General features: G+C 44.3%; 1 protein-coding gene across 1 annotated transcript in view; it reads left to right on the top strand.

The window, feature by feature from the left end:
* ARMH3 (armadillo like helical domain containing 3) overlaps positions 1 to 12762 on the top strand; it is a 133266-nt gene that overhangs the window by 87214 nt on the left and 33290 nt on the right. Inside the window, exon 24 of the mRNA XM_032994163.2 lies at positions 12142 to 12220. Coding sequence (XP_032850054.1) covers positions 12142 to 12220 — 79 coding nt within the window. The remainder of the gene's footprint in view (positions 1 to 12141; positions 12221 to 12762) is intronic.

Raw genomic sequence — 12762 nt, 5'->3', positions numbered from 1 at the left:
TCAGTCTTTGAATGGAAGAGCCAAAAGGAACTGAGGAAAAATCAAACATTTAGTACAAGTAGTCAGTGCTGCATTTTTGCCAATGCAAGTGTAATAGTAAAATGACAATTCAAGATTTCAGCAGCCTGTTTATGCTTAGATTGTTTTGGTGTTTGCTAGAGCAATTCTGGATCAAATAGAGCTTATAGAAATTAATGCAACCAAGTGTTGTGACTTCCTTTTTGGTATTCGTTATTTTGTAAATAACTATAATATATTTGACTCTTTACATCAAGCTGTATTGCTTTTTCCTGCATTTTCATTTGATTATGGGTAACATTTTTTAATGTGGTCCCAGTTGTGGTTACTGAACTTTGGACGTTGTGTGGTCTTCCCCATCTGCTGAGTGTCCATGAACCTTGTCAGCAACAGCTGAATACGTGGATTCTTTGTGTTTAAAAAAGAAAATGAAAGGAGGTGATAAAACACAGTCTGGGTTGCACAACTCAGAGGTTGGCCCCAACGTCTGGAAGGTTTAATTGGAGGTGCTGGTTTAAGAACTGTGAAACTTAAACTTTGCAAAGAAACTAGCTTGAACTACCCAAAGGTACTGCCCTATTAGAACCAACGTACCTCTCCAGTATGTAGCAGTGTATTAGCTATGTCGTGGTTTAGGCCTGATTGGCAGCCAACCACAATGCAGCACCTCTCTCTCCCTTCCCCTCCGGCAATGAGAAGGGACAGAGAGCCAGTCTTGGGGTTCAAGATAGGACTGGGATGGGGGAAAATCCCCCTTTTATGATCACGAGCAACAGGCAGACTCGTTAGGGGAAGAAAAAAAGAACATACATTTATTACAGACACTAACAACACATAACAGAGTAAGACAGTGAGAAGCATTGCCACATCTTGAGAACACCTTCCCCCCACCCCTCCCTTCTTCCTGGGCTCAGCTCTGCTCCCAATATCTCTACCTCCTCCCCCAGAGGGGCAGGGAATGGGGGGTGCAGTCAGTGCTGCCACTTCCTTCATGTTCGGTGAGGGGAGTGTCCAAAACTTGTTCCCCCCTGCTCCATCGTGGTCCCCCTCTCACAGGAGACAGTCCTCCACAAACTTTCTCTGACTTGAATTCCTCCCATGGGCCGCAGCGTTCCCCACACTGCTCCATCATGGGTCACTAACTTCCTCCGACTGGATTCCCTCCCACGGCTGCAGCCCTTCCCGAGCTGCTCCGGCGTGGGACTCCCCCGCATGCTGCAATCCCCCCAGCACTGAATTACAGCAGCGGGGCTGCCTTTTCCCACAAGACCCCAGCCTTCTTTGGGCACAGACCCTTGATCAGCTGAGCAGGAACAACAGGACACAAATCAATGTCTGCTCCACCGTAGATCTTCATGGGTGGCAGGGGGGGGCCGCCCTGCCGTCTCACCACAGGATACAGGGAGGTCTCTGCTCCGGCACACCTCCCCCCTCCTTTCTTCCTCCGTTCCTCCACTGACCTTGGTGTTCATGCAGCTGCAGCAACTCCTCCTCACAAGTCTGACTGCCCGTCACCACGTCCCTTCTTAAATACGTTATCGCAGAGGCGCAGCCGATTGGCTCAATTTCCCAAACAGAAGTGGAGCTGACGTGGAGCTGGGGGAGCTTAAAGAAGCTTCTCACAGGGGGCCGCCCCGATAGCCCCCTCCCCTGCCACCAAAAAACTCCACCACTCACTCAACCCAGGACAAGCTATTATAAGGAAAAAGCAGAGGCAAACCTTTAGCTCTTTTTTTCCCAGAGAAAAGCCCAGGCCTCCTTACTTCTTGAAGATCCTCTGCCACCTGTCTTGTATCACATGTAACTGATTAAGAAACATGTGGCTTTCTGTTGCGTTATGTTTTTGTAAGAGCCTTGAAAAACACTTTAAAACTTCTAAAGCATAAAAGACCTATCAGTAACAGAACACTGTAGGAGTTAGGCTTTTTCTTTGACTTGCTTGATAGGAAAACATCAGCAATTAACTTTGAAATGTTTGATGCTACACTGTTTCTTAGACTGGAGAATGATACCTCACTTTTGAAGTAGAAAGTGTACTTCACTGGCCTTGCTTTGAGTAACATCCAGACAAAGAACAGACCAGGAAAAATAAATGTAGGTATAAATTACAAAACCAAAGCTTTGAGGGAGAGGTGAGCACAGGTATGATGGTGGGTGAGAGGGGAGAGTGCGTATCTGAAAAGAAAATAATTTTCTCCTCTTCTGTGTGACATGGCAAAGTCTGTCCTCGAAGATTTGTCCTTCAATGGCCAATTCAGCTGAATGGGTTTTGTCAACAACTGCCTGGTATTTGGTGCAGGATAAGGATGTGCAAAATAAAAGTAAAAAGCAAAAATGCCAACACCATTGAAGTCATTCTGAAAACCCTTGGTGTGGGCAGGTGACTAAAAAAGTTGCCACTTGTGACTTGGGCTGTGATGACTTGAACTCCAGTTCTTTTGTCCTCACTGTTGTCCAATGAACTATGAATGTATATGCATAAACTAGCTTAAAGCATGGCATTTTACTCTGTAGTCACAATGGATTTAATACCCTCCTGTTTTCGGTAACTCAGTTAATAACTTGTTCAACTCCAATAAATCACTTGCTTCTGATCATCACCCCTTAGATATTGAGAGTAGAGATCTAAATATCAAGTAGATATTTGTGAGCTCTGCAGATATTGGGATGGATGGAGATTGTCTTTCAGGGAGTTGGGTCTGGTTAAGGAAATTAAATAGGAAAGAAGATGGGTACACATGAAATACTTACAGCAAAGGAATTAGATATGTATGATGGTCCATAAACCAGGCATCCTGTCTCAGGTAAACAGAATCTTAATCAACTACAGATCCTCCAGCCTTTCAGACATGAAATAAATATCATAACAAGGGTACCATTCGTTCAGCTGTAATGTTGTTTGGTTCTACAGCTTTCCTTGGAATTGAAAACCAACTTCACCTTGTCCCAGATGATGTGTGATGACATCTTTATCGAGGACATGGTATTCACTCAGGGGGGTGTGTGACATGCTTTAGTCTTGGCCCTGGATTTTGGAAGGCAATGCATTGCTTTAGTTGCTTCCATCAGGCATTTCTCAACAAATGTGATTCTCATCTGCACCTGTCTGATGAGAAAATATTGTGAGGTTTGCAGCGTCTTGTATTTTCAGACGATTGGACTGTAAATAATGGGTTTTGGTTGGCATGGTAGCTGGTAGTGTGTGAAAGGTTAAGATTGTGAACTCTTTCAGATTTACATAGCTGTGCCGGTACAGCCAGAGCTGACATTTGGTGTAATTAAGTTAATTAAATACCATTGTGGGACTCAATTTCCTTTGCAAAGTAGGTTTGACTGTAGTTGATTTTTGCTTATGCAGTGTTCCTTCCCCTCTCTCTTTTGGTGTCATTTAATATCCAGCTCCTTCACAACTAGATTGTATTGTTCTAACCCTTTACTTGCTCAATCCAGACAAATGCTGGTGCTTCAGTGCCTTCCTTTCCCTGTGGGACTGTGAGTTGGTAGAATAAGGTTGTGTTATGTGACCTAAAGAGAGAGGCTTCTGTCTTGCTGCCACAGTCTGCAAACAGGGTGCTCAGGGCCTCATGCAATACCTGCCGGCTTGCACCTGACAAAATGGGGCAATAAGAGTGAGTCCCGCATGCTCTAGATAATACGGGATTGATAGCAAGTGTTCACAAAGTTAATTAGACTAGCAGCCATATCATTGCCTGTCTCAGCTTTAGAAGGTCCCAGTGGGATGGTTTATAAACTTTTAAAATTTTACTCTCTGCTTGGTATGTTTGGAAGCTGGTATGTGCATTCCATATGGCATTCTGCACTAAATGCAGCATCCAGTAAACAAGACTTTCTGCTTTCCTTAAAGTTAAGCATCCTATGATAAAATACTAATTAAGATACTAATGAGCATAAAACTAATTTAAAATATTTCAGATTTTGATCCTGTTTGAGGTTTTGCCATGTCTTGTGTCTCAGGAGGCTTGGATGGCAGCCTGTAATGTGAATTATGAAGCAATGGATAGATGCTGACCCATTTATAGTACTTGCAGAGAATAAATATTTGCCAAAAGTTCTTTACTTCAGGTTCTAACCAGAGAGGGTGGCTCTGCAAACCTGTATGGTAAAACACTGTCAAATGCCTTTTTTTTTTCCCCTCTTTTTTTTTTTTTTTTTTTTTTTCTTCTCACCTTCTGGATTAGCTGTTTCTTCATACCTTGGTACCTTGTTGTTTGTTTTGGAGAGCAAGTTGCCTTGTACATGAGGGAGTTAAGAGTAGTTGTAGCTTAAGGGCTGTATTTGGTGTTGAGGCAGTGTTTTATGACACATTTCATTGCTGTAAAACACCTGGCTACTAGAGAGTATCATGCTGTTTGCATCGAAGGGTCCTTAGATACTAAAAGAGCCACAGCCTGTTTGATCTGTGGACTATGTTTTCTGCTTGTTTGGCACATCTGAAGAACTTTGTCTGGATGAATGAATATATATGAGGTCAGAGGACTGGGGAACATGTGCTGCAGAAAAGGTTGTTTAGACTCTGAAAAAGATACTTCCATATTAATATTGCTTGTTATGGGTCTGTGCAGATATTGAGGCAGGATGATGGCCCTAGGACAGTAGGCACCTTCTAAAAGCATATATTAAGAAACCTTCTGAGGAAGGCTTCTCATTTTAGAAGTTGGATGAAATTTCAAAATTGGTAATACAACCGTGGAAGCAAAGACATTGTTCCTAAAATCCCATATGTTGGCATCTCATGGTCAGCACTCATATCTTGAACGTGCTAGACTGAGTTGCAGGTTTTAGTGCCTGGCAGCCAAAGCCCAGAGGGCAGACTTTGTATCTGTGACGTTTCCATATTCTGTCAAACAGCACCAGTTCTTTTTGCACTTTGGGGTGAGCAAGCATTAGTTAACGGCTGCGCTCTGGAATTGAGGTGTAAGGAAGGCTGGCTTTTTAAAACTTTTTACTTTGGTAAAAGTAAACTCTCACCACTAGTAGCCAGGTGTTTCAGAGCAATGCAATGTGTCATAAAATGTGTCATTTGATCTCTCATAAATTACATGTTCTAGATGAGAAATTTATTCCTTATTGCCTGTTTTACAACAAAGCTACGACTCTGACAGATTGGCAGAACAGGAACACTGATCAGGTTGATGCCTTGTGCTTCAGTACATACTTACACTCCCAAAGCCTAGGCAGTATTTTCTACTTTGTCATTTGTATCAGTTAAACTAACAGTGCTGTTCATTATGTATACTTAAGAATTTTGATACCTAAACACTGAGAAAAGGGAACAGAAATGCATCTAGACTAGTTTCCAGTGGTGCACTGGCCACATGAAAATATGCGAGTGGATAAATTCCCTGAGTTGTAGTCTCCAGTGAGGTTTTGCAACTGCCCTGAAAGTGAACTGCTCACCCATGAGGAACTCCTTAGTTAAGAAGCCAAATAGAAGTCGTTTAGATGTGAGGATGGAGATATTTGGGTTGGTTTTGGCTTAAATGTACGGACATGAACTGTAAGAAGAGAACATCAGCATATCCTGCAAGCCATGATGATAACTAGCAAACAGTGAAGCGCAAAGATGCACTGTGGAGCTGCATGGTGCCTCAGAAAGCACATCCTCTGCTTCTGCCCTTGCAGAGTGGGGCTTGGTGAAACAATGCCGAGAACTGCAAGAAGCTCAGTCGGCATGTGTGCACTCTTTTGTCCCCTCCTTATTAAATAAATAGACCATGTATCTCCCTCTGCCATGGAGCCTGTCATCACAATCAGTAGGTTTCAGTGTGGCAGAATTGAACAGGTGTAGCAGGCTTATTTCTTCTGTGAAATTGCAGCAGTGCTGACTCGGATATTTTCAGTGAGCTGTAAAGCAAGTGCTTTTGACTAAAAAATCCTTTTGTCTTGGATTCTCCCCTGCAGTTTATTATCATGTCTGGAAAATGCCTCCACCTGTGAGTTGTGGACTTTCAGCTTAATGTCAGTACTCATTAAAGTGTAGGAGCAGAAGAAATTTAACAGACTGGAGTTAAACCACAGTAGAAGGCAGAATTTAGTGCACCGTTCCAGGGGGGTTGCTTGCTTTTAATAGATGCGCACAGCTTAGGTATGGCAGGTATGTGTACTTTATAGCAATGCCTTGTGGACATGTGTTAAAATAATCTAAACCCTCTCACCTCCTGCCAGGTGGGTCTGTACATACGGAGTAACTCAATCTAATTGTAGGCACTGAACAGATGGGGTTTTATTGTCTTGAGTGCTGGGAGTGCATAAGAGAGCAGTGGCAGCAGGATCCTTGCCCCAAAGAGCAGCTTGCTGAGACACAGCTTGTCGCAGGAAGGCTGGTTTGTGGCTGGGAGTTTTGCACAAGTCTCCAGCAGCCATGATTGTGACAGCATGAATGGAGGAAGAGGATAGGTGGTTTGTGTACATTCAGGTCTCTGTATTATGTGTAATTTACTTGCTGCCTTGTGTTTGAGCAGTTTCCAACATACCACATAATAAAACACTCTGAGCTCTTTTCACCTTGTTGGTTTAAAACACTTTGTGGAGGTAATTGTTCTTATTCCCATTTTATAAAGGGAGAAGCTAAGGCATGTGTGAAGGAGGGGGAACTGCTGTAGCAAAACAGAGAGAAACTGGTCACTTATTGATTCCTGTTCCTGAACAATAACCACTGTATCTCGGTTCTCCCTTTTGTAGTAAGCAGCTTTATAAAGTGGAGTGTGATAAAATACAACTATGCCGTTACTTGCTTTTTCCTGTTCCTAGCCTTCATCATGGTACTGCAAGCTTAATGCCTGCTGGAGTATTTGTCCATCTCAGATACTGTCAGTTTTTATTTGCAGAGGGAAAGTGAACTGGCTGACTTTGTCATGTATTCGGCTTTACCCCATGAAGACAGAGATGAGCTCACCACTGCCCCGTGCACTGCGCTGGCATGAGCGTTCAGTTGAGAGGGTGAATGTGTGTAGTGGGTATAAAGCCACCCTTGGTTTCTTGTGAAGGGGTAAATATCAACCAAGTGTTGCTGTTTTGCTGTTCCACTGTAACAGGATGTGGGAAGAAGTGAGCTTGTGGTGCTGCTTTTATTGTACAAGAAATGTCTGGGTATCCATAAGACTGTTTTATACCAGGCACTGCATACTGGACCTGTAAAGTAGGTGCAAAGACCAGGTTCATGCAGTGAATGATGGCTCAGCATTCCTATCTCTATAATAAGCTTTGCAACCTTTCTGTTCTTCCCTTAGCCTACTTTCAGCACCTCCAGAGTGCTTAATTTCACTGCTCAGGACAAGAGGACAGTGTTGTCTTATGGGACTCTGGAATGTAGCTGCAGTCAAGCCAGAGTGGGTATTAGACAGCTCATCTGCAATAACTTGATGGGGAGAGTTTGGAGGTCAGAGAAAACGTGCTGAAGAAGTGCTGCCTGCCTGAGCGTAGGGATTTTGCTCTCCCTGCACTTTGGACCCAGACCAACTTGTTGTGAGGTGGCAAGTGGTGTTCCATGCCATGGTGGGTGCACATGGGCTGGAAGATGCTAGGCATTAAGGGACCGCTAGCTTAGTGTTGCTGGTGTGTTTCAGTTCTCACATGTGATGTTACAACTAGTGGCAAATTAAATTGAGGAATCATTCAAATATTTTCTTTCCATGCATGCTAAATCCATTTTCACAGGAGCCCTTTTGAGTCAGCAGACTCTGCATCTTCAGAAGTTCTTTTACTCTGAGCGGCTCTGAAGCAGCACTGCTTGTTTCTGTTTATCAAGGAGTAACTCTAGGCATTTTTTAAAGACTTTATAGAAACAATTTTTAAAATGTTACTTACTGGCTGGAGAGCTATTGCAGCCACTGCAGAAGGAAGCCCTGTTGCAATGAAGATGGGGAGAGGGGGGAAATGCAACTCACCTGGAGGTATACCTTCTCTCACCATAGCTCAAGGTGGGATATCCCCAGTTTGGGAAAAAAAATCCTAATAGGGGTAACATGGAGATTCTTCTGCTTCTCACCTTCCAGCCCATATGTTTTTCAGGGAGAAAGTGCTAGTGAAAGTCACTTCAGGACTGGCCAATATTTGCAGGCTCAAGAACAGCCAAAGTAGAAACTTTCTACCAGTCAGAGCTTTCCAGTTTGAAGAGAACAGACTGCCCTGGGATCAGTTGCTGTTGCTCTGATCATCTCTGTCCTGCTGTCTTTTCACCTCTGGTTTTCTTGATCCTATCTGCCCTTCTGTCTCCTTTGTCCTGTCTCTGTGCTTCTTCCTTCAGTATTCTTTTTCTGTGTTTCTTCTATCCTTGGTTTATCTCTAACGGAGATCTTTCATGGCACTCAGTAAGTAACAGCACTGTTATATTTTCTGTTGCCACCCCACTTTTCTGAGCTTTCCCTGTTCTTCTGCATTTGAGATCATTAGCTCTCTGGGACAGAGGGTTTCCACCACTATGTATTTGTACAATACCTGTTATAATGGGACCTGCTTTTACTGTCTAATAATGTGATTAATACAGCTAGTAGAAATAAATGATTCCTTGGCACTTAGGTTCCTACATCAGGGTGGAACACTATATTTTTCCTGAAATCATTCCCTTCTTCCCAAATAAATAAATAGATGCAATAAATCTGCAATAAATACATAAATACATAAATGCAAGTGTCCTACATTGTTCATCCTAAGGAATATACAGGTTCATTCATATCTGTCTCTACATGGCTTCTGGCATCACAGTGTCTAGGTAGCTTGGTCTCTGAAGAGTTGCATGAAGAAGTATGGGAGAGGTGTGTTTTTCTGAGAGTACTGGGATGGCTAGCATGTAAATGACTCTTACTGGGATATTGAGGAATAGAGAATGTGGAGATCACTTGTGGTCTGCCTTAGAGCACTAAGCATTAACCTCAAGACAAGCCACCGGGAGCCATTTTCTAAATTCCTGAACCATTGTTTCACCTGCTGCCTGTTCAGCATCCTTCCCTTTGCCCTGTGACAGTCTCCTCTTGCCAGTTGACTGATGAACTGTGGATCTCTCAGGGGAGGTGGTGTTGCTAGAGTTGACTTCTCCAGACATCTCTCAGTCCCTAGAGGAATGTGTCCCAAAAGCACTCTGAAATTTGTATGACAAATGACAGCCAGCCCCACTGAGGGACTTGGCGGCGTGGAAATAGGTAAGTGTGTACACACTATCAAAGGCTGGTTGGGGAACTGCAGTGTTTTGTCTTTCACTTGACACTTTACTATTTCCTCACTTTACAAATGCATTGAAGATGCTAGTGCTTCATGAATACCAAACACAAGGTTTTTATTTTCTTTCTTTTTTTTTTTTTTTTTTTCATGATCGATATGAAGATCTCAGTGGAGCACAGCACATCACAAATCTTTTCCAAGCGCTTTAACTGCTCCCTGCCCCCTTCCCAAAGGTACTGGCTGATGTCCCAATAATCAAGGCAATCACACTGTAAAAATAAAACATTGCCAAGGCTCAGCTGTTACATGCTGGTGTGTGAACTAACGATGGCAAAGCTGCTGTTCTATTGTCTATAAGGGGGAGACTGTGCTTAAAAGCTCCGGTCCCCTGTTGTCTGCAGGAACAAATGCCTGTGGAGTGCTAGCGTTGGAAAGTGAAATTCCAGCTGTTACTCAGTAGCCCAGGAGGCCAGTTGCCTAAAAGTACACCCCAGGGACAAGATGGTTTTTGAGAGATGGAAGAATAGTGGAGGCATATCAGAGTAATTGATGCAGGAAGGCGCTGCTATGGCACAGCAGCTTGGGCTGGGTATAGCGATGGAATGTCCCGTAGCAGATGTGCGAGGAGGAGGAGGAGCTGTACAACACGCAGAGCCTGATCTTGGTAGCGTATGCTGGGCAGTGAGAACCTGGCTCCACAGAGCCTGGATTGAATCCAAGCTCTTCATGCTCCTCTGCCCCAGGCTGCCTGCAGGTTCAGGAAAACAGCTCTGCAGAAAATCAGATTGGGAAGGAGTTCTTCACAGTGAAAGAGCTCTCTAAAATTAAACAGCTGAACTTCCTCTTGTCACTGAGGAGTTGTCCATTTGCCTTTAGGGAAATGAGGAAGGAGACCTGAATTCTTTCTCTTCCTTAATGTCTGTCGGTTCTTACTGCAGTGGCAGCTGGTTGCTGGGTTTGCTTTCCCTGGGTGAATCCCAGCTGTGATTGCAGGTGCCGCTCCACTAGCTCAGATCTGAGCAGGGACTTGTGAGCAGGCGGCCCATGTTGAAGTGCTTCACAGCAGTGGATACAAACGAATGCTAAATCTGTTCCCTGGTAAATGTTGGAACTATGTGAGTGCACTGAACCCCTCTGAGCTGCCAAACCTTCTGTCAAGCCAGAAGTTAAGTTGTTGTAAGGCTGTGTTCCCTTTTCTTTCAGTAGCTTGTAGTGTGTCCTGTAGGAGTGTAAATATGACTCCAGCCAGGCACGAAACATGCGACTTGAAAGCCACAGTGTTGGAGAGGCTGGGTAATGGAGAGCGTGACTGTGACTTACAGGAGCTGCTTCTTTAGTTGGGTTGAAATGGGAAGAGTTTGGGCATGCCTCTCCCTGCTTGCTTGCCCTTGTCTGGAGGGAGGAGGAGTATGGGAAGCCTGGCAGGGCCCCTGCTGTGAGTTTGCTTTATTGATACAACTGTCAAGGCTGGTGAGACTGCAGAAGCCCCCCAGTACGTACTGATGCTGTAGGAGCAGCCACTGGAGTGGCTGCCCCTGCGCATGGACTGCATCTGGGGTGTCGATGAGGTGTGTGTCTTAAGAGTGAACTGCAGATTCTGTTTGGATTGTTTTGCTTTTTAATTACTCTTCTCCCACTCCCCACCCCTTCCACACCGTTTTTCTTTATTTCTGTGTATTTAAAGAAGTATGGATGCTTCCAGGTGGGTTTTCCTTCCACTGGCTCTGATTGGCACCACTGAATATCACTTATTCCTGGACTCAGGCCTCACCTCTTAGCCATGATGAGGTCTGGAGAAAGCAGCTGAAAGCCCTTCTGCAAAGGGAGGTGTGGGAAGGAGAGAACCCATTAAAGTGCAACAGAGGGAGCTGGAGTGAATTTTCATGCTGATGAGTATGAGAATGAAAGCCCTGACTGCTGCTGGCAGTGTAATTTGGCCAAGCAAGTGTTCTCCAGGCACAATCATCGTGCATCTGTGCTGAGCACTGACATCGGCTGTGCCTGTGATGAACGTTTACCTCAGCAGTGGGTCTCATGAGTAATATCCTAACTTAGATCAGTTGTAAACTCTAGCCCAGGGAGACTTTACTGTCTTGCTATTTGTCTTCTCAGCTGCACCTGACAAGCAGAAGAGATGCTGAGTAAATATTCCAGCTGCAGTTTGATTTTATTGTTTTTTTTTCCCCCAGTTATTATTTTACTTTCAATTTCAGATTTCTTACACCTGACTCTAGATCCACCCAGAAGGGAAAGGGAGTATGTCAGTGCAGGCAATTAGAGAAATTAGACAGAGAAGTAGGAGTGATCAGTGTTTCTGTTGCTGTGTTTGGGACAGTGATGTAAGTTATCTCTAATGATCTAAACTGGGGCTGAGGACTAAAGTTAATATGGAAAGCAGTCAAAGTAGTGGCTGCAGTGATGGATGACTACAGGTAAGAGCCAGATACAACATTTTAAACGTAGTGGAGATCCAAAGCAATAAACCATCATCTTCAACACACCAGGCAACAAAGTTCTATGGAGCAAAATGTTGGGCAATACTGATTTTGGAAGGGATGAGGAGATGCAGTTCCTGAGCAGGCTGGGGCAGCGATGGCCAGGTTTGCTGTCTCTCTGCTGGAACGCTGAGCAGTTTTCAGCCTGTTCCCAGTAAGGCAGCAATTCCCTCTGCCAGAGAGACGAGCACAGCCCTGCATCTTCTGGGACAAATGCAGCCACGCATAGGGCAGTGTCTGTGCTTGCAACTTCCAGTGAGCCTGTGACTGAATCTGCCTTGGCCTCTCAGCAGGGAGTGTGCCTTCGGCAGAGCAAGCAATGCGGTGTGGTGAGGGAGGAACTACTTGCAGGACTGTGGCTCCATGTGCACTGACTCAGACTGGCGGGGAATTTCTGATGCATCCCTAAGTTGTTACTGAGACCTCTGAAAATTTCCCTCCTTTGTTTCAGAGCCATCATCAATCACTTCAACCCGAAGATAGAGTCTTATGCTGCAGTGAATCACATATCACAGCTCTCCGAGGATCAGGTAAGCCAGGCATGTGATGACCTCTTCATGTTGACCTCTGAAATGCAGGTGTTTAGGAGTACCTTTTGCTCACTGGGATTGATGATGTGGAAGCATTATGAGGGGTGAAGGCAGGACTCTTGTGTTCCTTGTTCAGATGTGGGCAAGAGGAGGAGAAACAAGGCTTGCTTAAGCCAATGTTACCATCACGTGCAGATATCTTGGTTCAGCAAATGCAAAAGGATGGGTATGAATGATGAAAGTATGCAGCATTGTCAGCAGGTATGGTGGAGACTCTGAGGATGCTGGTGTTTAGAATGGGGCAGGAAGTTTTTGGCAGTGAACTTAGTTGTTGGAGAACTGTTGGGTGTAGCTGGATTTTCTGTGATATTGGGGAATTACAGTTTATTCAACAGTTGGTAGAAATTTTATAGGGTAATTGAATTCAGTTGGTTTAGATTTTGAAGAAGGTGATAGGGTTAGGTTTCCATTCCTTAATTTGGTCTGGTTTGCATTCTTCATGTCCTGCTTGTATTGCATAAATGTGTAAATGTGGCTTCTTG

Source organism: Tyto alba, unplaced genomic scaffold (assembly GCF_018691265.1).
Source record: "Tyto alba isolate M040663 unplaced genomic scaffold, T.alba_DEE_v4.0 Super-Scaffold_1, whole genome shotgun sequence".
Classification (NCBI taxonomy): Eukaryota; Metazoa; Chordata; class Aves; order Strigiformes; family Tytonidae; genus Tyto; species Tyto alba.
This window is presented reverse-complemented; position numbering and strand designations above follow the sequence as displayed.